General features: G+C 47.2%; 1 protein-coding gene across 1 annotated transcript in view; it reads right to left on the minus strand.

The window, feature by feature from the left end:
- Positions 1-25,549, minus strand: part of nt5dc1 (5'-nucleotidase domain containing 1) — a gene marked incomplete at its 5' end in the record, with an annotated part of 50,722 nt that overhangs the window by 3,658 nt on the left and 21,515 nt on the right. The window contains 4 exons of the mRNA XM_084439380.1: positions 1,212-1,421; positions 4,117-4,238; positions 8,184-8,281; positions 17,189-17,363. Of these exons, the coding sequence (XP_084295506.1) occupies positions 1,212-1,421; positions 4,117-4,238; positions 8,184-8,281; positions 17,189-17,363 (605 nt within the window). The remainder of the gene's footprint in view (positions 1-1,211; positions 1,422-4,116; positions 4,239-8,183; positions 8,282-17,188; positions 17,364-25,549) is intronic.

Raw genomic sequence — 25,549 nt, forward strand, 5'->3', positions numbered from 1 at the left:
GGTAGAGGTAGAGGGACAGGGAGAGGGACAGGTAGAGAGACGGGTAGAGGGACAGGGAGAGGTAGAGGGACAGGTAGAGGGACAGGGAGAGGTAGAGGGACAGGTAGAGAGACAGGGAGAGGAAGAGGGACAGGTAGAAGGACAGGGAGAGGTAGAGGGACAGGTAGAGAGATGGGTAGAGGAAGAGGGACAGGTAGAGAGACGGGTAGAGGTAGAGGGACAGGTAGAAGGACAGGGAGAGGGACAGGTAGAGGGAGAGGTAAAGGGACAGGTAGAGGGACAGGGAGAGGAAGAGGGACAGGGAGAGAGACGGGTAGAGGTAGAGGGACAGGGAGAGGGACAGGTAGAGAGACGGGTAGAGGGACAGGGAGAGGTAGAGGGACAGGTAGAGGGACAGGGAGAGGTAGAGGGACAGGTAGAGAGACGGGTAGAGGTAGAGGGACAGGTAGAGAGACAGGGAGAGGAAGAGGGACAGGTAGAGAGATGGGTAGAGGAAGAGGGACAGGTAGAGAGACGGGTAGAGGGACAGGGAGAGGTAGAGGGACAGGTAGAGAGACAGGGAGAGGAAGAGGGACAGGTAGAGAGATGGGTAGAGGAAGAGGGACAGGTAGAGAGACGGGTAGAGGTAGAGGGACAGGTAGAAGGACAGGGAAAGGGACAGGTAGAGGGAGAGGTAAAGGGACAGGTAGAGAGACAGGTAGAGGTAGAGGGACAGGTAGAGAGACAGAGAGAGGAAGAGGGACAGGTAGAAGGACAGATAGAGGGACAGGGAGATGGCAGCACCAGGTGATATGATGGGGATTGGGAGCATTTCTTTATCGTTTCCTTCCCAGCAATACTCTACATCAGCCACCTTTAAATGGGGTTTTGAGCCCGTTCCCTCTCTCCAAGAAGCCTTTTGCGAATGCAGTCTGCTATGGTTCTGTTTCTACGTGCCTGATTATACTGGCATCCCCATTAGATGTGAGACTATAATGATAAGACTCCACCACTGTAAATTTACATCATTGTACAGTAATTGCTGGAAGCATTTACAAACTGCTTACTGAAAGGAGTACTACACACACATAAAAACATACACACACACGCCCACAATCTGCAGAGGATGTATAGTGGCACTCAGCCAAGGAATGGGGGCGGGGCCTTCTTTAGGCTAGGCTGGGGGGGGGAAGGTAAGCATTAAACGGAAACAGCTGCTCGTGTGAACTTACCTCAAACTTTCCCTTCTTCTCCAGAGGCTCCGCTCTGGACGTGGCTGCGTCGCTCTCCGTTTGGGCCTCGTTGGACTCGGCGGCGGCGGCGGCGGCGCTCTTCTGGACGCCCTCTCCCTCCATCTCCTCCACGATCATCACCGTCTCCCACCTCCCGAAACTGCTCGCCGGGAACATGTCTGACCGCATGCTGTCCCCAAAGTACACCACCTGTCGGGCCGTGGGGCGAGACACGGACAGAGAGGGGTTCTCTCAGCAGCTGCGTAGTAAATTAGGTTTTATCATTTTGACTCAACTGTTTCTCTATCTGATTTGTCTGGTATTGTCATGAATTACAGCTGCAATTTGTCTGGGGTATTTTCTAGAGGGCATTCGGCAGTAGTCTGATTCAATAAAGCTGACGTGCGTCTTATGGCCCCTGAGGGCAAACTAGATCAGACATGGTGAGGCTGTGAAACTCATCACATCTCCTTTGACCACCATGCCTCTTTTTACTCTCTGTGACTGGAAAGAACAAGTTGAGACAGGCTCAGCTGAACAGTCTGACACCAATGAGCATCCTAGCTCTAAGAAGTTATTTGAAAACTTCAGCACTAGTGCCTAGCGATGGAAAGAAAACGAATTCAAGGGTTAAGGATAATATTCGAGCTTAAAATGACGAGACACGACAAGAACGAAGAAAACTGGCCTATTGCTCGCACAACGTAGCTCACACGACCCTTCTGTATGGAATGAAGAATGGCATGTGAGTGTGCGCGCGTCTGTGGAGGGAGGGGAGTGTCTCTAAACGACAGCCATAAAAGGTAGGAGGCGAGTGGGAGGAGCTCTGGTGGGCCGCTGTTTTTTTTTTCGGAAGCCCCCTCCGCTTCGTGGGCCCTTCAGCGCATCTGCGACCCGGCCTCCCACACGTAAACAAACAGGCAGGCAACAGGGCAGCCTGGGAGGCTGAGAGGCTGGGTCTGCGAGGAAGTGAGGGCTTCAGGCATCGAGTTTCTTTCCACCAGGTTTTTCCCCGGAACTGGCCACCTCTCTTGTACAGCTCTGACCTCCCCCAGAGAGACTTGCAGGGGGTACTGCATCTCTCACACTTTCCAACCCCCCCCCCCCCCCACACACACACACACACACTCCCCCCCCCCAAACCCCCAAAGTGGCTTTGGGGATCAGTATGATAAATATTTACAGCGCCAGAAATTCCAGCACAGTGGCAAAACATTAAAGGGAGGCGTTCATGGGACCAGACAGTTTCCTTGGCCCGCCTTGGGACAAGACTTATTCTACACCCAGCGAACACAGCGAAACGAGTTATCAGCCCGATTCCAGACCGCAGTTTAATCCGCTAGACCGTCAGAAGAAGCAGTTCCAATCGCCCGAAGACTCTTCCCCAGAAGTTTTCCGGCTCTCTTCCCAGTCCTCCTCTACGGCCGGCTCCAGAAGCCTCCATTCGCTGACACAGCCCCTTGCTGACCGAGAGCCAGGGCCCCCCCCCTCCTCCCCTGTTATCGCCGCATCACTCAAAGCGGCGATTAACGCTGAAGCCACCCCTGTGTAAACAGACCTGGAGAGCCCCAGGGGGTCTCCTTAATGAGCCCATTGTGCTCCTCTGTGTGGGGCCTGGGTCACGGGGAGAGGAGAGGGGAGGGTGGGGGGGGGGGGCGGGGGGGCAGACAGACGAGGTCAAAATCCGCCTCGGCTAGGTCCGACGATCCGAGTACCTCTGCTGGTAATTAAACTGCAACGTTATGCCCACAGCTGGAGAACGGCGCTGCGTCCGAGGTTCTTGGTTAAGACCGGCAAACCGGCCGTGACTCATACAGGAAGTGCAATATCCTGGGCTGATTTGCTCGGCCGACGGCGTGTTTTTAAACCCTCAAAATGGCGGTGCCTAATGCACCCCAAAGAACAGACGTGTCCTACACGGCGATCGATCGGATTAAAAGGTTAGGCTACGCTCGGGGGGTGCGATCTCTTCTAGAGAGCTCCCTGTCTTGAGCTGTGACCCTGCTTGTACCTGGCCTGTGCTGAGAGGGGCCAGTTATCTGCCCTGAATGCCTCCCATTCAGCACAGCTGCCCCAAATCCTGTCAGGTGAAAGTGGAGAGCAACTCAAAACACAAGAGTGCCTCAGGTCACCTCGGAGCGCTGCCTTAAGCCGGCGGCCGCTGTGTGTGTGTGTGTGTGTAGGTAGCGCAGATTGACACTGCATTCCGCAAGTGCTTTCTCCTTGTGGCCGGGGGAACAGAGGGGGCATTGAGCTCTTGTCGGGGGGGGGGGGGCAGTTGGAGGGAGAGGTGTGTGTGTGTTGGGGGGGGGGGGGGGGCTGGGGGGGTGAGGACGTGGATGATGACGGGCGTCCCTGGGTGCACTCCGGGCCGTTCGACGCCGCTCTTCCTGCGCCTGAGAGAGCGAGAGGCCTTCCTGGGCTATCAAACGAGCTACCGGCGGCCCGTCCGCGGCCCGCAGCTGGAACGAAGGTCTTTTTTTCTCTCTCCCTCTTTTTATCGGAGCCCTCTCGGCAGGCGGCGTGCTGGCACTCTGGCGCCTGTCCACACTCATGCCAAGGCCTGCCGGTGTACACAGCCATGTTCCTCTCTCCCTCACACCGGTGTGAATCTCTCCCGAGTTGATTTATAGAGGAGCTCTAATCTCCCAGAGGCTGCCAGGAACGGAGGCCGCAGTCAATCTCAGAGTCTGCCTGTTAAAAATGTTCTACGGGTGGAAATTTGAGCACAGTGAGTCACTTAACACGGTGTTTGGCGAGCTGAATCTCCTCGGGAGTGATAATGCAGAAAATGGCGGTTATACGTTAAAAGCTAACCGAGGTAAATATGCGGTAACGCATCGCAACGGTTTGATACTTGCGCGGATGATGGGTGCCCCGGGTTTTGGCGGGCGGGCGGTCCTACCTTGGGCTCGGCTTTTCCCGTCACGGTCTTGAGCAGCTCGTGGAGGTGCGGCCAGTTGCCCTGGGAGTACCAGCCGGGCTTGTCCAGCGACGCCAGACCCTCGCTCTCCTCCACATCGTTCACTGTCGCGGGACACAGAAACGACCGCGCTGTCACCGTGCGCTCCGACCGCACGCACACACACACACACACCGCTAAATACACAGCCACACTCTTCAGCACACAACCACACCTCTCAGCCTATGGACCGCATGACTCAACAGTGGAGGCATGGGAAGACTGAAAAGGGATAGATGTGTGATTTCTGACAATGGGAACGTGGCCTGTACACTTCAGTGGGATAAAGTGCACTTCAGTGCACTTCAGTGGGATAAAGTGTCATTGCAGAGAAAGGAGTGCAGCGGAAATGAGCCCAATTAGAGCTCCTGCCTTTGAGCTCCGTTCCTCAGAAGATTTCGCTCGGAGCGGCGTGCCGTCGGTCCCGGGGCGCAGATGTCTTCCTGGATCCGCTCTCGGCCGCGCCGCTGCTGGTAGATATTACAGCAGCCATTACATCAGCAGCGGAGCGAGGAGGACCCCCCTCCCCACCCTGCCCCCCCCCACCCACCCACCCAACGCCAGCTCTGAGTGAAAACAGAGTGGTGGAGGCTGGCCTGCTTCCTTCTCTCAAACCCCCACGGGGGCCTGCCAAGAGCTAGAGGCCCTGCCTCACCTCCTCTCCTCCCCTCTCGTACTCGTCAGCCATGTGAGTGGAACGCTTCCAGAGAACCCCACACACACACACACACACACACACACACCCTCCTCCCTTCTCAGGCCCTCACACCACAGTCCCACGCAGCCAAGCAAGTAAGTGTGACAATGACCTCATGGAGGCTTTTGCAGTTCATAATAATAACAACAAAAGGTGGTCCAATCCCCGAGTAACAAGTTTTAAAGGACTAGTTTTGTATTTAGCATTATAAGCCCTGTTGTAAGGTTATTTACGGTGATAATATAGTGCATGCATATCAACATTTTGATTGTGCACTCTTGAGATATTAGTGCTCATTACCTCCGCCCCAGCAAAAGTGCAGGGCGACTGGTCATGTTTTCGGTGGCGCGTGCTTGCTTGTTTGTTTGTTTGTTTGTTCATCTGTTAGCAGGATTACGCAAAAACTCCCAGACTGATTTTCATGAACGTCGATGGAAGGGTGTAGCATGGGCCAATGGCCAGTTTTGGAGGGGATCCGTATCACAGGGGCGGGTCCACGAGCAGTTTCCTGGTTCGTCCATTAACCTCCATTCATTCTTCGGACTAGGATTACGCTAAAACCACCAGACTGATTTTTATGAAACTTGGCGGAGGGGTGAAGCACGGATCATCTAACAACCCATTAAATTCTGGAGCGGATTCGAATCACCGGGCGGGTCCAAACGCTGCCAAAACACATATATGCCCAATGAACACTAATATCTCAAGAGTGCAAATGTTTTTATATGGAGTGTTGTGCACTGTACTGTATATGATTGTAAATAACCTTATAACAGGGCTTACCGTGCTGAATACCAAACTACTCCTGACTCCAGACTCAAAACGGAGATAATAATATGGGGTGACTGCAGGTTGATTGGAAGAAGGAAGGGAGGGAGGCTAGGTCCGGTCTGGCTGAACGATTGGACTGCTGGTTAGTGATGATGATCACAGTCTGTCTGATTCACTGTGAGTGAGTGGGCAGAAAAGTAGAACCCGATAAGATACAGAGCGACTGGAATCTAAACTGCAGCACGAAACCAAGATCGTTACTCAGTCTCTAAAAACTTCAGTGAGGCCCTGGAAAATTCCATTACAAAATATATCAGGCAAGTGTTTGGTTTTGAAAACACACTCACTTGGTTATATCAGCTAGGCTTTACTCTATTGGAACGCCCTCTATGCAAACTGTATAGAGAGGTAGAGTATAACTCTCTGTCTGGCTGTCATGTCAGGGACGCTCCAAGAGTGTCGTACTGTAGGTGGGTGCAGGTGTTTCTGACTGAATCTTTAAAATCATCTGTGGTACTTTTACAACACCACCCTGCACAGAGCTACTGTACCTGCAGTTTTACTATAGATACTGTATGTGCTTCTGGATTCCAACACTCTTCAATGTCAAGATAGCCTACCAAAATCATGTCTTTTTGAAGTTTTAAATGCCATGCCCTTGAGCGACATACTTTCCACTGACATTGCAGTTAATGCCAACCTAGGATTCTCCAAAGTGCCTGGATTAGTATCAAAAACACTTGCATCCTTCCATTACAGTCCCATTAAGTGAAAAAATAAGCCACTTGTAAACTCTTCGAGCACCTCTTTAAGCAGATACAGTACATACACAATACCATATCCATGCTGTTCAGCAGTTGAACTGTCAATTTGAAACGGGGGCCCGCAGTGGCCCAGAGGGATACTGTAAGAACAGTCTTTAGGATTATCTGATTGGTGGTTACAGTAAGACCAGCAGCAGAGGGAGGAGACCCTGCAGATTCATTAGAGGAACAGGACAGTGCTTGGCAGGATAGGCTGCACCAGGTTCAAGCTAAGGTTAAATATGCTATAAATATTGTGACAGAAGAGAGAAAGCTCAGGCATACACACTCAAGTACACGCGCGCACACACACACACACACACACACACACACACACACACACACACACACACTCACTAACAGCTGTGAGGACATAGAGAGAAAGTGGAATGTGAGGTATGTGGTTTGTGCAAGCCCACAGGACAGAGCACAGAAACACACACTGTACCACTAAGAATACCGTGGCAACTATTAGGATGTGAGAGCCAGTGACATTTTCACTATAAGCAAAGTGAGGCTGTGTGCAGTCGGCAAATATTTAGAGAGGCTTGGCATCCCCTGAACCAAGGCCAGGTTTAATAAGAGGCTGGAATATGTCCTGCTGCAAGTCAAAGTAAAATATTGATTTATCCGCCTTACAGTACTCTTATCAATTAACTGGCACAATCGACTCTTGCAAACACATGCATGTACGCATGCACGCACACGCGCATGCACACACACACACACACGCACACACACACACACACACACACACACACACACACACACACACACACACACACATACAGTACACACACTCACACTCACACTCACACTCACACTCTCACACACACACACACACACACACACACACACACAGAAGGGCAGTTGATAGTTGACAGTTCATCGCATCACTGACTCGGGTGCAAATCAAACCAAAACAGCAAAAACTGAGAGAGATGAATCCTAGAGAGAATCCTAGAGATATGCTGAATCCTAGAGGAAAGAGTGGGCGTGTATCTTAGTCATCAGTACGGAGAACCAGCTGCCTCTACGGCTATTTCCGCCAACGTGGCGAGGCCCGGAGAGGAGACACGAGCGGGGAATATTTGAGTGGCTGGCTCGCTGTGGTTCGCACATAGCGCATCCCTCCGCCGTTATTCCTGGCAGCCGGAGAAAAAGACTCCAGATGGGGGAGCGTTCCTGAGCACCGACGGCTTCCGAGCAGGCCGAGAGCGTCTCAGCCCCGAGCCCGGGATCACACACGCCAGCTGCCTGCGGAAAGCCCCCAGGATCAAGAGGATCAGTGATCGTGAGTGGATCACAGAGATTCAAACACCGGGCGGTCTGTGTCTGTGAACCTGGATGGCGTCCATCCAAGGCCCGTGGAAGCTGGCAGAGTGGTTTTTCTGACCCTGGCTTCCCCATACTGGCTTCTTATAAGATTAGAGGTTTGGATTTACAGAGTTTAGGCACAGGCTTTTTTGATGGAAATCAAACTCTTTTTGCATTTCTCTGTGCCTCATCCTTAAGTAGGGAGATGAGCTCCAGTAATCTCTGTCACGGGATTCCCCGGTAATCATTCCATCGGGGTGTAAAATGGGCAGCTCTAATGCCCTCTTTGAAGTAGGCAGGGCAGGCAAGTCTGAGTCTGAGGGTTTGGTGTTGCAGGGGGGAGTACATACACAGGGTACTGATGGTTGTCTGGACAGTGTGGGATGGTGCGGTGTGGACAAGGAGGGGAGGAGAATACTCACCTAGGGTCCGGAAGGGTCTCTGCTGGGGCACCAAGGAGAAGAAGCCGGGCTTCAAGGCGTTGGTGATGATGACGTCAAAGAGCTCCTCAAAGTCCTTCCTACAGCACAGCAGGAGAAACAAACGCATTAGCCAAGGCCCGCTGTGAGGATGAAATCTGGCCCGCATCCCCCCCGGATATGTACAACACCGGGAGAAAAAAACATATTGGACACATGGACTGCAAACTGTGTTGTGGGGGCAAAAGTTGGGTTACAGTGTAAACATTTGTAGAGCGATGTAAACTAACAACAGGATAACAGGACACACGCTCAGGGTAATCGTATAATTGCAGTGACTAATCGTAAGCAGAGAGTCAGGGTTGCATCCTGTTTCCAGGCTCTCACCTGGATCTCCTCTCTCTCTCTCTCTCTGCAGAGCAGAAAAGAGCTGAGCTGGGCAGGCCTGAGCAGAGCAGAACCGAACAGAGCTGGGAATTTTTTTTGCAATTTCCTGGCCTAGCTTAGACTGAGTGCGATTTAAGTCCTCTCACTGCTGCCCTACGTGGATAGAAGCAGATGCAGCAGAAAACCTACTGTATGCTGGCTGAGGGAAGCCTGACACAAGCAGAGCACTGCCGTTGGAAATCAGTCCTGAAATAAGAGTTCAGAGGAAAGGAAAAAGGAATCTAGTACTATAGAATACTAGCAATAATAGTTTGGTGAAGTAAACACAAATGAGACCAAAAAGGAAATGAGTAGGAATACTGTAACAGTCTTAAGATGCGATTGAGAAGTGGATTACAACAAAACTACACAGGTCCTGGTACAAACTTGCTTACTAATATTAATAGACACAACATGACTAAATGCTTCACAGAATTAAAAACAAAGAACATCAGATAAAAGTACAATAAATTACAGACAGGACATAAACATAGAAATACAGACACACACGGCTAGACAAATGGCTGTCTAAATAGATGAGTCTTTTAAAAATTAGGCTTTTAAAAGTTCTGTATTATTACATTAGATGATTTATAGTATGACTATGTACAGTATACTTGGCTTTTTCTGCTTCTTTTCTATTCAGTAAACTTTTTTAAAGATGTTGCAGTTTACTTGATCTCTTTATTTTAATAACTTTATTTTAATAACATTTAATAACATTATTTTTAAATGAATAAATATATAAATAAACTGTAATTTTAAAGTAAAACTGTAGTTTTAAACTGTAAAGTTTTGCACTTACTGCTGTGCTTCTTTTTAAAATGTAGTGATAGCTTTTTTTATAGTTAAATATTCACTTCTTTTAGCTATTACTTGAATTGAATGAATTAGCCTTAGCAAGACCTCAAAAAATCATTATAACTCAATAGTGACCAAAAATCCAGATATTTTATGAACCTATAAATATTGTAACCCATTAGTATACCATTTCAGACATAATGTCATAATAGTGTGGGAAATGAGGATATGCGCACTATTCTGGATGGCTGTGCAGTCATATGGGTTGCCCCATGGTCAGCATAAACTCAACCCAACCAAGCTCGTCAGTGTAGAGTCTGTGCAGAAACTCTCCACCACGCGACCTGCTATTGGAAGCTGCTGCACAAGCACAGAAGCTCTCCTCTGTAGACTAGAGCTTGGTTGGTTTGGTTTGAGTTGATGCTGACCATGGGGCAACCCATATGACTGCACAGCCATCCAAGGTTAATAGTTTAGCTTTTTTCATTAGTTTTTATTTTCGTTTTAACTTTTTGTTTTTTATTTGTTTAGTTTTAATTAGTTTCTAAAGAGGGTTTGCTAGTTTTTTTTTTTTTTTTTTTTTTTTTAAATGCTTAGATTTAGTTTGTGGTTAGTTTAGTTTTTAGATTTAGTTTTTATTAGTTTCAGTATTAGTTTTTTTTTTTTTTTTCTGTGTTAGCCTCGTGAGACTATCCTGATCTTGCAAGCTCACGTTGTTTCACTCCGTGTGAAACAAACCATCTGGCACACGTCAAGTTACTTCTGCGCACGGGCATAGCTAAAAAAAAAAAATGGAGGATAGATTTCATATCCACCCAAAATACTAGGCTTACGTATGAAATGAACAAGATTTAAACTAAAGACATTTTCTCTATAATTTTAGTTTATTTATATTCTTTTTGTAAACACACAATACAGTTTGTTAGTTATCGTTTTTTTGTAAAGCCTTGTTTTGATTTTTATTTCAGTTAACTAAAATGTTTTTTCACACCTAGTTTTTTTAAAGTTAGTTTTCGTTAACTATAATAACCTTGCAGTCGCCCAGAGTAGTGCAGTACAATCCATCTAGTCAGCATTCCGCACAGACACCGCAACCCTTGTTTTTCTTCAAATCTGCTTTGGACTTCCTGTACATATCCTCATTTCTCCTGAGTTGCATATCTCTATTTCTCCTGAGCTACGTATCCTCATTTCCCCTGAGTTACATATCCTCCTTTCCCCGGAGTTGTATATCCTCATTTCTCAGACTACTATGACATTATTTTTTATCGGGTAATGGGTTACACTATTTATATGTTCATAATATAAAATATAAAATATCTGGATTTTTGGTCAGTATTGAGTAATAGGGTTATTTAAAAGATTTTCTGACCACATTTTTGTAATAGAGGTATAGACCCATTGCGCTTACGGCTGTTATGTGTAAAGTGATGGAAAGGATGGTTACTGATAGACTTGTGGCTATGTTGGAAAGTAGGACTGGAAAGTAGAAGTAGTATTTTTCTTTGTGCCATTGTGGGTTTAGGGTGGGGCAGTCTACAATGGACTCAGTCCTGAAGTTGGATGAGGAGCTGAGGAAGGCCTTAAAGAAGAAGGAGGTAGTGGTGGGTGTTTTGGGAGATTGAGAAGGCATGTGATACACTATGGAAGGATGGGTTGGTGATTAAATTAAACGTTGTAATTGAAGGTGGGAGGGGTACTGTCTGAAACGGTGGGTATTGTTAATGGAACACCACAAGGGAGTGTAATCAGTCCGGTGTTGTTTAATATTATGATCAATTATATTTTTAGTGAGGTGGGGGATGGTGTAGGCAGGTCCCTGTGTTGTCATGGATGGTGCACATAGAGAAGACGGTGGCGAAGTGCCAAAAGGTCATTAACATCATGAGGTGTTTGACAGGATGTTCCTGGGGGGCGGATAGGGATATGATCATGAGGGTCTAGGCTTTGGTACGGTCGGTGTTGGATTATGGGTGTTAAGCATACGGGTCTGCAGGTGCTACGTCACTTAAGAAACTAGACGTTATTCAGGCGAGGGCTTTGAGGCTGTGCTCTGGGGCTTTCCGCACCACTCCAATCCCTGCACTGTTGGTAGAACTCTTCCTACATGCTCCCTGTTTGCTGACTGTTGGGAGTTTGCAGGTGCTAGGGGGCAGGGAGGTAGTTTTGTGAGATCAGTGAAGGGGCATGTGGAGGAGGTTGGGATTGATAGTGTAGAGGTGGGGGCTAGGGTTTCATGGCCAGTAGTGCCCCAGTGGCTCTGACCAGAGCCTGAGGTGGATCTGAGCAGTGCTGGGGCAGAAAGGGGCGGGCGATCCGGTGGTAACAGTAGGGTAACATCTGAGGGCGGAGTGGTCTGCTCTTTGTAGTGGAAGGGTGGGGTTTGCAATCTCCATTCCTCAGCTTCAGATAAGCCAGGGAAGGAGGTTGCCGGACGGGACCTCCATTTACTCAGCTGAGCTTATAAAAATGTTATGGGCCATATGGTGGGTTGAGGATGGAGAGTGGAAGGAGGTGGTGGTGAGGTCAGATTCAGCTGCAGCTTTGGTTGATTTAGGAAGGGGGGGGGGGGGTGTTGAGTGCATGGCCTAATGTATTAAATGAGATACGGATAGGGCTCTATAGGTTGTGGAGGAAGGGGTGTAACATCGGGTTTGTGAGGGTCCCAGCGCATGTAGGAGTGGAGGGCAATGAAGGAGCAGATAGGGGGTCTAAGGCTAGCCTTTAAAGGGAGAGGGTGGATGTTTGGTGCCATTTGGTACGGGGGAGTGTAAGAGTTTGGTTCAGGAGGGTTAGGGTCGTCAGTGACAGAGTGAATGGGATTCTGAGAGCAAGGGGAGGCACCTGCATGTCATTCAGCCCTCAGTAAGAGGGGTAGGAGTTGGTTGTGTCGGGCGGATGAGGTTAAATTTACAAGATTAAGGCTGGGACGCTGTGGGTTGGCGAGTGGGCTGCTGCTGGTGGGCAAGCGCAGGGATGGACACTGTGTAGGATGTGGGGTACTGGAGACTCATGTGCTGTTGCACTGTCCATTGTTTGCCACAAAAAGGAGTGAGTTGCATTTGAAGATGGCAGGTTTGGGGGTTCAGTCTCTCTCAGTGAAAACGCTATTGGGTAAGTGTAGCAAGGTTTGTTATTGATTTTCTCCACTCCTGGCTTATATCCCAGGATTTAGACTAATAATGGTGCCAACGAAAATTTAGTATATTTATTGATTTATTATTGGTTTATTTTGTGGTGTTTTATTTGACTTTTTATTTTGTTAGTATTATTGAGTTTTGTTTTTGACTGGAGGGTTGTAGCAATGCACTTCCGGTGCCTAGTCTGCCGGAAACCAAAAAAGAAGAAAAGAGCGACTGTGGTCAGACCAGGCCTATAAGTCCAAAGATATGGTTTTTGGGAGGAAGAGGAACTGGCGGGATCAGGGTCTGAGGCTGTATGGTGCCCCCATTGATAGGGTACGGGAGCATGTTTTTGGGAGTGTGGTTTGATGAGAGGTTGACATGGAGGGTGCACATAGAGATGATGATGGGAGTGTATTCCTTTAGTTAGTTGTTATTGGTTTATTTTGTGGTGTTTTATTTTATTTTATTTTACTTTTATTTTATTATTGAGTTTTGTTTTTGACCGGACGGGACGGTGGCAGCAATGCACCTCTGGTGCCTAGTCTGCTGGAATCCAATAAAGAAGAAAAAGAAGAAGAAGAACCAGGCCTACACCCCCTGCTGTAGTTTTACTTGGAAAAGTCTGCCATATGCCCCTCCTTGGTCAATGCCTACCTGGCTGGAGTGTCCAGAGACTTGGCTGTTCTCACGCAATGAAAGCAGAATGGATTCAATTGGATGTTAACTTTTTTTTCTTACCACTTCGTAGGAGTAGGATATAGGCTAGCAGGTAATTCAGCCCATGAAATGGTTGTGTAACTGGTGGGGCTGCCCTTTTGTAATTTCCCTAGTAAATGTGAGCATATCATAAAAAGCCTACATTGCATTTAAGATGGTCCATATGGACTGCACTTATATAGTGCTTTATATCAAAAGTGCTTTACAATGGCCTTTCATTCACACACCAATGGCGGCAGTTGCCATGCAAGGTGCTAGCCTGCTTATTGGAAGCAATTTGGGTTTCTTGTGCAAGGACACTTCGACATGTAGACAGGAGGAGCCAGGATTCGAACTGCCGACTCGACGGTCATTGGACGATCTGCTCTATCTCCTGAGCCACAGTCACCCCAAACAAAATTTATACTTCAAACTTTATTTTGCTTGTTTGTTTGTTATTGCAAACAATAACAGTGCAATGTCATTGACTGTCACTGGCAGCTTCGTCATGATTAGGGGATGAATGCTAGCTGTGTTGGCTGATTTATGAAACGAACACGGCTCCATGGATTTATGAAATGAAAGTGTTAAATACCGAGAGCAGCACCATATCGTCAATGAGCTTAACGATATTTTGGTACATACCAGTACCAAAAATACCCATCCCTGGGCCTACATCACTGCAATGTTGACGTTACAAATGCGGTACCTACTCAGCTTGCTCCGTTGAAAAGACAGAGACTACATCACTGCTATAGGTCTGTGTTTGTTTTGTCAGTTCAATATTATTTTTGAAAACAAAGACGGCGTGAATAGAATAGCGGTGTCTTTTCTATTTCTGGGAACACAAACATCAACATGGACAATGTCATACAAGAGAAATCAATTCTCATTCATCGTCATTATTTTTCGAGGTAATTTCGAGGATTTTCTGTCCGCTATGCGGAGTTGTATGGCAGTTGAAGAAGACTACCTCGAAAAATAATGACGATGCCACAAAAAACGGCTAAAAAATAAATGTTTATTTGACACTTTTAAATATGAGCGCCAAGCGCCGCCAACTTCGTGACTATTTAAAAGTCAAAATTTCCTATGGTGGTAGAAAGGACTGTGGTAGCAGATGCTACGTCATCAGCGCACTCACAGATCCTGAGAAGGGCTACCGGACGTATAGAACAATTAAAAATTGACATTGAATGTTAACATTTTTCTTGAGGAGAAACAGACGGTTACGCAAAGGAACTAACGTAGTTATATTTCACATACACGATAAAGAGGCTTTGCCCATGATATGTCATGAATATACAACGGCTCTTAACCAATCAGATTGTGAGGTCGGAACTACCCGTTGTATAATGTTTCTTCATCTTGTTTACATATCTTCTTGAGCTGTAACAATGACACATTTTGCTAAAGAATTAATTATCTCAGAAATAATCGCAATTAACAACAAAATTCTAAAAAATAAAAAAAATAAAGAAAATTGAAAATGTATTTTTTGAACATTGAGTGGAGGACCTAATGCACAATTTTTAGCGATGTTTTTTTTGGGGTGCACTTGCAAAGCATGCCCTGGCGGGAGGTTTCTAGTTACCAGAAGGGCTGTTGAGCAGTGCCGTTTTTAAATGTAACCTATAACCTGAGCAGAGAGGAGAGATGAGTCCCAGCATGCTCCCAGACCTGAGGCTCTGGTTTGGTTTACTTACTTGCTAGCTACGCTATAGCGTAGTTAGCTAGCTTGCTTCTAGAACCTATCATACACAACAGCCACTGTCTAGAACTAAAACCGTTATGAAATGCTACACCGTAGTGCTCCATCTAAATGTTATGAACTTGTGCTTTCTATCTCAGGATCGACATGTTTGAAAAGACGCAACACAGGAATATTGTGGCATTTGACTAATGTATGAATGGCGAAAATCAGTTGTGGTCCCGGGTACTGTAGGTTTTCACAGTATAAGGAAATATGTGTGTAAGGGCTATTAAGGGCTTCTGTAGCCCAGTAGTTTTAGGCTACTTCTAATTTCATCCTCAAAATGTCCAGTCCTGACTCTTAGCTGTGCAGCAGCTATAATAATAATTATTATTATTATTATTATTATTATTATTATTATACTTTTCCTTGCAACATGTTCGCTACAACACATTTCTGCTACCTATCAAAACAGCAAAGCAGAGATTAAAAAACAGATGACCGTACACAGAATGTTCTGTTCTCAGCGTGGTGTTTCCAATGACTCCCGAAGAGGCAGCGATTCCTGGAGGAGGAAGTGGGGCGTGATGAGCTCAAGCTGGGGAGGGCTTGTCAGGCGCTCTGGCCTTGTTGTGTGAGTTCTGACAGCCCTCTGTCCCTGGCCCTCTGCCCTCAGCATGTAGGGCTCAAGGGCTAGCTTCTCAGCCTTTTGAGAGAAACGTGGGCCAGGAACAGATCAAGTTCTCCTGAACAAAAGACTGACTCAGGTGAGCGGCGGCTAGCTAACTGGAAAGTGCTTTTGCCTTAGAGAAGTGATGAAATGCGCAGCATACTGGAAAAAGGGTGTTCGCCTGAGGCTGGGCGAAGCAGAGTCAGAGAGACCGTGGCTGTGGGATCAGACATTAGCACAACAGCACACCGCGCTCCGGGGATCACCAGACGGCCAGCCTGCTCCGCAGAACAAAGCACGCTTATCCCTCCGCCAGCAGCGACAAGACGCAGCCTGCACCCATTAGCTATCGCAACATAAAATCTGCATCCCCTAGCCTTACAAACCAATGCTCTCTCTCTTTCTCTCTCACACGCGCACAGTGAGCCAGGGTCACAGATGATGTGGCGGCTCCGTGGGAGGCGACGTGTTGTGGTGTTAAAGGTCGCGGGGCTGGGAGTAGGGGGCGAGGGGAGGTGGGGGGGTTCGTGAAACAGCAGGGGAGAGAGGGGCGGAAAAGGTGGAGGGCAGCAGATGGGCCGGGCCCCGCCGCTTGACAGGAAATGGCTGAGGGGGGAAGCCTAGGCCACAGAGGTTCCCTTGAGACGGATCAGGCATCCAGAACGAACCGTTCACTTTCAGGCCCCTCCCTCCCCTTCTCCCTGGTAGAAAAGCCAGCTACTGTACCAGCTAACGGGGAGACGGACGCTCGGATCGCGTGGAAGCGCGGTTGGCTATTAGTCACGAGGCGGGCATTGACAACTGTGTCCACAATGAGTCCAATAATGGTGTGTCTTTGTTATGTTTGGATAATGGGCAGGCACGCCACAATGAAGCGCTCAATTCAACACACTTGCCGGCTGCCAGGCCGAGTGTACAAGAGGGTTTAGACCAGAATAATAATCCTGAAACCGCATAGGGTACACGTCTACAGCGAGAGGAAGCAGTGTTTGCAGACACTGTCCAGTCCTCTGGGTCGGACCCCACAGCTGCAGCGAGCCGGTTATGGAGAGCCTACAAGAACATAACAGACATATTCCGCAGTGAGGGTTACCAGTCCCGTTCTCTTCATTCTGGTGGGAAATCCAAGCTGCCTACACAGTCTTGAAAGGCTGTAGTGGACAGCGGGCTGTCGAGGTTGAGTGGTGTGTGTGCGTGTGTGACGGTTAACTGTAGACAGATCTGTGGACCAGGCCTGACTAAAAGGGGGACTGACAGTACGTGAAAGCTGCACGGCTAAAATGGAACGTGAGTTAACAGAGCCAGAACCAGCTGCGCTGTTACGGCGTGTCTGTGCTGCTGTCCTGAGTAGAACTTTCCAGACTGAGAGGTAATAAATGCAGTTTGCCTGTGATGTGTGTTTTATGGCATGCGGGGGTAAAAGCATGCTGTGTCCTGGCCAGGAGCCTGGGGGGTAGTGTGTGGTCTGGTCTGGTCAGGCCTATATTAGTCTGGTCTGGCTTGGCCTGGCCGTGGTCTGGTGTGGTTTCTTCGGGCCTACGTATATTAGTCTGGCCCGATCCAGTCTGGTCTAGTCTGGTCTGGTCTAGCTCCTTACCCCAGGACGTGGTCACAGATCAGCCTGCAGTAGTCGCTGTGGGAGCTGGTGATGAGCAGGAGGATCTTCCCAGCGTTCTTCATGCTGCGGAGCCAGATCTTGACCGAGTCGGAGCAGGGCTGCAGGTACCGGCCCGGGTCCCTCTTCACACTGGGGAAGTACGTCCCAGCATCCTCTGAGAGAACACGCATACACACACACACACACACACACACAAACAAAACAATGTTACTATGGATGGAGTTAACCGAAGTAGACGCATGAACTCCTAAAGAACGTCCCATGTCCATAAGTGTCGGGTAGAAATGTGAGTGTTGGGTTCTGTTATCATAAACAGCATCCATGACAAGGGATGAGACGGATGTGAACATTGGTTAATGAAACGATTTTCCATGAGGGGTCTGAGGGTTGCAGCAGGCATGCAGCCGGGTGAATCAACCCAATGTCACATCCTGTCTGAGAGGGTCAGAAGGCAGGCAGACCTCCCTGTTCTCCGCCTTAAGAGCGTTGAAAGTGTTGAGGTTTCAGTCGGCCGATGGTTTTTATTACAGAACCAGACCAGGCTAACGAGCGGCAGACACACACACCCACGCTGACTGGACTGACACATGGTGTGTGTGCGTGTGTGTGTGTGATGTTCTTCAAAGACCTCTGGCTTCTCTCTGGCACCCCCTGCCAGCCTGGGTCTCTGTTCGCTCCATCAGAGGATCAAACACCACAGAGGTACATATGGAGCGCTTCTGATCTGCGTTACATAAGCAGGTACAGTGAAAACACTCCTTTTCACCCGGCATACCGAACACAGCATGAATAACAAAAGCCATGAATACATTACAATGGCTAGGAGCCATTTCAAACCCTACTCCCACGTCTTTGCGTTACGTTATGGAAAAAGGGAACTATGGAAATCACACTATTTTACGGGTCATTTACTTACAGCGTCAATGAAAGAGCGTTCTTGAGTTATTACAACTCGATTTCTACAAGGGTGGGCTTGAGACAAACACACTCACCTCCACCATTTTATAGCGTTTGATTTATAAGTTGTCATGTCGACCATAGGGGCCAAATTCAAATGAAACACTGACACATATACTGTACAGCCTTATTAAAACAGGAAGTGGATTTCTATTTGCCCTCCAGCTGAAGAATGTTCCCAATATGTGAGAAGTGGCATTCCTTTTTTTTTCCAGAGCAGGAGAAAAGAGGGCTTAGGAAAACATCCCGGGTGCAGATGAGTGGCGCGTATTCATCAGGCCAGGTGTTTACCCTGGCATCGTACAGGGCGGCCTCACTGGGAGCATCTATGTATATTTAAAATACTTTCGGTCCACACTTCAGTTAGTTTCCCTCACGATGGCAGAATGCTCACCTTTTTTTGTACATTAATCTCAACTCTCTGAGACAAATTGAAATGAATGTGAGCATTCTGCCATCGTGTGGTAGAAAAGCAGACTTGCATGTAATGTGAGACAGATCTATGACATCCTTCACAGATCCTCTGCACCAAATGCTCTGCACCAGACGGTGACGGCAAACACAAAGAAAACTCAATACTGACATGCTACCAAACAACCATATCTTCCTTAACACCAAAGTTACTTTATATATCCAACTTTAATGACACTGAGGAAAACAGATTCCAACTGTATTCTTTGTAGCTGTACGTTATGCTAAACTTAAGTAAGTAAAACGTTATTTCTATAGCGCTATTCACAGCACGAGTGCACAGAGTGCTTCACAGTGGAGATTAAAATACAAGTCACACATACAAAATACAGATATAAAATACAAATACACATAAAATACAGGCAGCTCCTACTACAACATAAAAACCAAAATAACAGAGAAAAAAATAAGTAGCTAAACTAAATGCCTGCCTGAAAAAGTGAGTCTTCAACTGTCTCTTAAAAGAGTTCTCAGATTTCGACGCTCTCAAGTCCTGGGGGAGCGCATTCCAGAGCCTAGGGGCCACCGTCCCAAAAGCTCGGTCACCCTTAGTCTTTAGCTTGATCCAAGGCACCACCAGGAGGCCCTGGTCGGACGACCTCAGTGGCTGGCTGGACGAGTATAGGTGGATACAGGCTTGACCATGGAGGGTTCTGTAGGTGAACAACAGGACCTTGAACTGGATCCTGAGGTGAACTGGGAGCCAATGTAGGGAGGCAAGGATGGGGGTCATATGGCATGACTTCTTTGACCTGGTGAGCAACCTGGTAGCAGCATTTTGGACCAGTTAGCACTGGTCCACAGATGATTTGTTAACAGTGAGTTACAGTAGTCAAGCCTGGAGGGTATAAATGCATGGACAGACATTTCCAGCTCTTAGAGACTTAACATGTTTGTCCAGGCGCATAGACTGATTGAATATAACACCAAGATTTCTCAGGTTAGGATGTACATTTCCATTTAGGGACCCCATATGGTTTGCCACCCTAGAGGCAACTCTGTCTGAAGCTACAATCAGGACTTCAGTCTTAGCCGCATTGAGTTGGAGGAAATTGCTTGCCGTCCACTCCTCAATGGCGGACAGACACTCATGCAGTATGTTGAGTTTTTCAACCCTATCAGGTTTAAAAGAGAAAAACAATTGGATATCATCCGCATAGCAATGATAAGAGATGCCCTTGAATTTGCTGATTATAAGGCCAAGAGGAAGCATGTAGAGAGCAAATAGAATTGGAGCTAAGACAGAGCCCTGTGGCACACCGCAGGAAAGGGGAGCGGAGTCGGACTTAAAAGGACCAACAGCCACGGCAACACTTCTCTCTTTGAGGTAGGAGGGAAACCAATTTAGGGCGCTCCCAGAGATGCCCACCCACTCCCTAAGCCTGCCTAACAGGATGCTATGATCTACCGTGTCAAAAGCTGCACTAACATCAAGCAGAACCAGAACGCCACATTCGCCTGAGTCTGAGGACATCATTATGTCGTTTGAGACTCTTCGAGGAGAGCTGTTTCTGTGGAGTGGTTCTTGCGAAAACCTGATAGGAATTTGTCTAAGATATTATGTTTTTTCAGAACAGTGTTGACCTGGTTTGCAACAACTTTTTCTAAAACCTTCGAGACAAACGACAGCTTGGAGGCCGGTAGTTTTTTGGTAGAGAGGGGTCCAGGTTGGGTTTTTTAAGGAAAGGCTGGACGACCGCCTGCTTAAAATAAGATGGGACTGAGCCATTCAAGAGAGCTATGTATAATAGAGACCAAGCAGGGGCCGACAGAGCTAATAACTTCCTTTAGCAAGGGTGTTGGTAGAATATCTAGGGGGCTTGAGGAAGATTTAATAGAGCTCATTACGTCAGTTAGGTCAGTCAGGGAACCTGGAGAAACAACTGACTGCCTGGCTGGACAGATAGGGAAGGGAGAGGGGGTGGCTGTATAGCTCAGGAGGTAGAGCGGGTCGTCCAATGATCGTAGGGTCGGTGGTTCAAAGCCGCCATTGGTGTGTGCGTGGGTGAATGAGAGGCCTTCATTGTAAAGCGCTTTGGATAAAAGCGCTATATAAGTGCAGTCCATTTACCATTTAATGCTCGCCCTCACTTCAGCTACTTGTTTACAAAAACAAAAGAAAACCAAAAGAAAATTACAGTCCTCATTGGAAAAAAACTGGTACAGAGGGGAGAGGATGGCTGACAAAAAAAGGTCAAAGAGGGGGCTTTACACTTGTACGCGCTGATAATGTAACAATGATGCATAATGTAATACAAAATGCATTTTAATAAGTTGTTGATAATGTAATAAAATGCTTAGCGAATAATGTAACATTGTGTGTGTAACTTATTACATTATATGACAGTTATTCAATTATAAAGGGAGCAAAACCATGTCCACTTCCAGTTTGGCTGCCACCTTGGCGGAGGTCTGTGTCAGTGCTCCACAGAGTATAATTTCAAGTTACATGTTGTAATCATGAAACAAAGCAAGGGGAGCCTCTGATGGCTGGTGGCACAAAGGAACGCCTGAACCGCTGTTTTGCACCTAGGTGGGATGAGCCTGTGAAGATGCTCCTCATTTGCTACAGCTCATCATAGAGGGGATGGGAGGGCTTGTCTAGGATGATCTTCAGTTTGTCCCTCATCCTCTTCTCCACAACTGTCTCCAGACTGTCCAGATTTTGCCCAACAACAGAGCTGGCCTTCCTCACCAGCTTGTTAAGTTTGTTGGTCTCTCCAGACCTGATGCTGCCTCCCCAGCAGACCATGTCAAAGAACAGTGTGCTGTTACCACAGACTGGTAGAGCATCCGCAGCAGCCTGCTACACACATCAAAGGACCTGAGCCTCCTAAGGAAGAACATTTTGCTCTGTTTAGTCTAAACCACATTATTACATCTAGAAACACCCATGGATTTCAAATTAGCCGGCAGACATGCATAATCTTCCACGTATTCTCCTTCTTATGCCAGTTCGCAATTTTACAATTGCCAATATCTTGGTGTCAAAATGGCTGTTGCATTCTGAGCTTTCAATTGACGCCTCATACTGTAACTCAACAATAGGAGCTGTCCTGTGCACAGTCTACAATAGGCAACAAGATTCCGCGTTGAAATGAAGAGCCTGCCCCTCTTGTGCTGTGTATTTGTCATGAGCTGATGACTGGCACATGAAATTCTAAACACGATGATACAGTATATAGTTTGTGGGTAGTTTGGCCAGCAAGACACCCAAAGCAGATGTAACCCATACGTTTCGGCATGCCCTGGGTGGGAATCGAACCCGGGTCTCCCGCGTGACCAGCTGCGCCAATGAAAAGCTAGCTCTTCATTGGCACGGGTGGACGGTATTTATACTGGGGAGTGAGTTTAACCAACAGCTCGCTACCTACTCTGGGACTCACGAGAACCCAGTTTCACAGACATGTAACACGTGCGTAAAACGCTAGCTGCTGGCAGTGCGTCCTAGCAGTGTGTCCGTGCGCATAGCTCAGTGTGGTTTCGTAGAGTTTGGGAGACTGTAGGAAAGCAAATAATGGCGAAACGGACAGGGAAAACAAAATACACAACGGAACAATTGGTGAAAGAACGTACTAGTCCTCCGACCGATGAAAAAATATTTACTGAGCGTCTAAGCGTAGGAGGAAACATCTGAGGAGGAGAGCGAAAAGAGTGAGATTGACTCGGAAGCAGAGGTGTTTCTGGATGGAGGAGATATTATTCTTGACAAGTAAGTATATTATATAACATATATTACCATCTATTTTGACATAAACAAGCTTTAGCTTGGGAGCGCCCTGGTAGCTCAATGGGTTGGGGTGCGTACATATAAAGGCTGGTCCTTACCGCAGCGGCGTGGGTTCGAATCCGGACCATGACCTTTGGTTCTTCTTCCCCCCTCTCTCTCTCTCCCACCTTTCCTGTCTGTCCTTACACTGTCCAATCCTAATAAAGCAGAAATGCTCTAAAAATATCTTATTCTTATTCTTTTTTTTTTAACAAGCTTTAGTTTGAGTTATAAATGCACATAGTTTGCAGAATCCCTGTGTGTTTACCCTGTGAGTGCCGCCCTGTTGTGGAGAGGGAAGTGTTTGTATGTGAAAGGGCTATGTTCATACCGCAGGCACAAATACTGTTTTGTTTTGCTCATAATGCGACTCAGATCTGGGGGGTTTTATGACAGTGTGAACAGCACAAATCACATGGAATCTGATCTTTTCAATTCTGATTTGGGCCACTTCCATATGCGGTCTTAAATCAGACACAGGTCAGATTGTTTGCAATGTGACCTCAGTCTTTTTTACTGTGTGCCTCATGAAGTAGGGGTGTCTTGAGGTGTGTGTGTGTGTGTGTGTGTGTGCGTGCAGGCAACCCCCCCCCCCCATTTCATTGTGTGACTGAACTGCTGTCATGTCAGGCAGCGAGCTGTAAAAAAGTAGAATACAGAAAAGATGGAAACGTTTTGTGGAGTTTTGTAAATGACTAACTGTTATTTCGTTATTTACACATAAAAGGCAATCATCTGAGGATCGGTAGCCGGATACCTTTCCGCATAGAGTGGAGCAGCGGGACAGTACCTCATCAGGAGAGGAGCCCCATCATCCTCCAGCTCCCCAGAGAGGTTCTGTCAGCAGAAGAACAAGAGGACGGGAAGAGGGAGAGGGAGAGGCAGTTGCCAACCAGCACATCTGGACAGACGTGGAATGATGTTGACAATCCAGACATACGGTGCATCCAGAAAGTATTCACAACCCTTCACTTTTTCCACATTTTGTTACATTACAGACGTATTCTAAAATAGATTGTGTTTATTTTTCTCCTAAACAATCTACACACAATAGTCCATAGTGACAACGTGAAAACAATATCCCATGTGCATGAGTATTCACTTCCTTTGCTATGACACTCAAAATTGAGCTCAGGTGCATCCTGTTTCCACTGATCATGCTTGAAATGTTTCTACAATTTGATGTGGAGTCCACCTGTGGTAAATTCAATTGATTGGACATGATTTAGAATGGCACATATCTATCTATATAAGGTCCCACAGTTAACAGTGCATGTCAGAGCAGAAACCAAGCCATGAAGTCAAAGGAATTGTCTGTAGACCTCTGAGACAGGATTGTGTCGAGGCACAGATCTGAGGAAGGGTACAAAAACATGTCTGCAGCATTGAAGGTCCCGAAGAGCACAGTGGTCTCCATCATTCGTAAATGGAATAAGTTTGGAACCACCAGGACTCTTCCTAGAGCTGGCCACCCAGTCCAAACTAAGCAATCCGGGGAGAAGGGCTTTGGTCAGGGAGGCGATGGTCACTCTGACAGAGCTCCATAGTTCCCTTGTGGAGTTCAATCATCTCTGCAGCACTCCACCAATCAAGCCTTTATGATAGAGTGGCCAGACGGACGCCACTCGTCAGTAAAAGGCACATGACAGCCTGCTTGGAGTTTGCCAAAAGGCACCTTAAGGACTCTCAGACCATGAGAAACAAGATTAACTGGTCTGAAACCAAGATTAAACTCTTTGGCCTAAATGCCAGGCGTCATGTCTGGAGGAAACCAGGCAACGCTTATCACCTGGCCAATTCAATCCCTACGGTGAAGCATGGTGGTGGCAGCGTTATACTTTGGGGATGTTTTTCAGCGGCAGGAACTGGGCGACTAGTCAGGATTGAGGGAAAGATGAATGGAGCGAAGTACAGTGAGATCCTTGATAAAAACCTGCAGAGCACTCTGAACCTCAGACTGGGGCGAAGGTTTACCTTCCAACAGAGCAACAACCCTAAGCACACAGCCAAGATAACAAAGAAGTGGCTTCAGTACAAGAGTGGCCCAGCCAGAGCCCAGACTTGAACCCAATTGAACATCTCTGGAGAGACTTGAAAATAGCTGTGCACTGACGCTCCCCATCCAACCTGATGGAGCTTGAGAGGATCTGCAGAGAAGAATGGGAGAAACTGCCCAAAAACAGATGTGCCAAGCTTGTAGCGTCATACCCAAGAAGACTTGAGGCTGGAATTAATCAATCAATCAATCAATCAATCAATCAAAGGTACTAAGTTATGAGTATTAACAAGCTTTGACAATTTAATAAATTTGCATCTTTTTCTAAAAGCCTGTTTTTGCTTTGTCATTATGGGTCATTGCGTGTTGATTTTTGAGAAGAACAATAAACTCAATCTATTTTAGAATAAGTCTGTAACGTAACCAAATGCAGAAAAACTGAAGAGGTGTGAATACTTTCTGGATGCACTGTAACACCACCACAGCCCACCTTCACCAGGACTCCAGTTCATAGGAGTAGCTACTGTACAGTATGTAACCAATGTAATACTGAAGTTACTGAAGGGGCAATGTCATGTTCCCATTACCGCAGCAATCCAGTAGCAGCTGGTCAGCCGACGTTAAGGCTCTGGCTGGAGTGTGGCGATGCAAGAGTTCAGCCAGGTACAGGGGAGCCAGACCATTTAGAGCTTTAAAAGCAAATAGCAGAAGCTTAAAATCAATACGTAAGCGGACAGGGAGCCAGTGAAGTGAGACCAAAGCTGGGGTGATGTGGTCACACTTTTTTTTGCCACTGAGAAGGCGAGTGGCTGCGTTTTGGACAAGCTGCAGGCGTCTGAGTGAGGACTGGTCAATGCCCACATACAGGGAGTAGTCAACACTCGAGATAATAAAAGCATGAATTACCCTCTCTAGATCTTTTGGGGAAAGATATGCCTTAGTCTTGGGTAAAAGTCTTGGCTGGAAAAAGTTGGTTTTAACTACAGAGCTGACCTGTTTATCAAATTTAAAAGCGCTATCGAAAAACACTCTGAGGTTCTTAATGGAGGAGTGGATGTTGGAGCTTAGAGGGCCCAGGATACCAGCAGGGAAGGCTTGTCCAAAAAAGATGATCTTGGTCTTGCTCTCATTGAGGTTGAGGAAGTTT

This window comes from Borostomias antarcticus, assembly GCF_949987555.1.
Source record: "Borostomias antarcticus genome assembly, chromosome: 6".
Lineage (NCBI taxonomy): Eukaryota > Metazoa > Chordata > Actinopteri > Stomiiformes > Stomiidae > Borostomias > Borostomias antarcticus.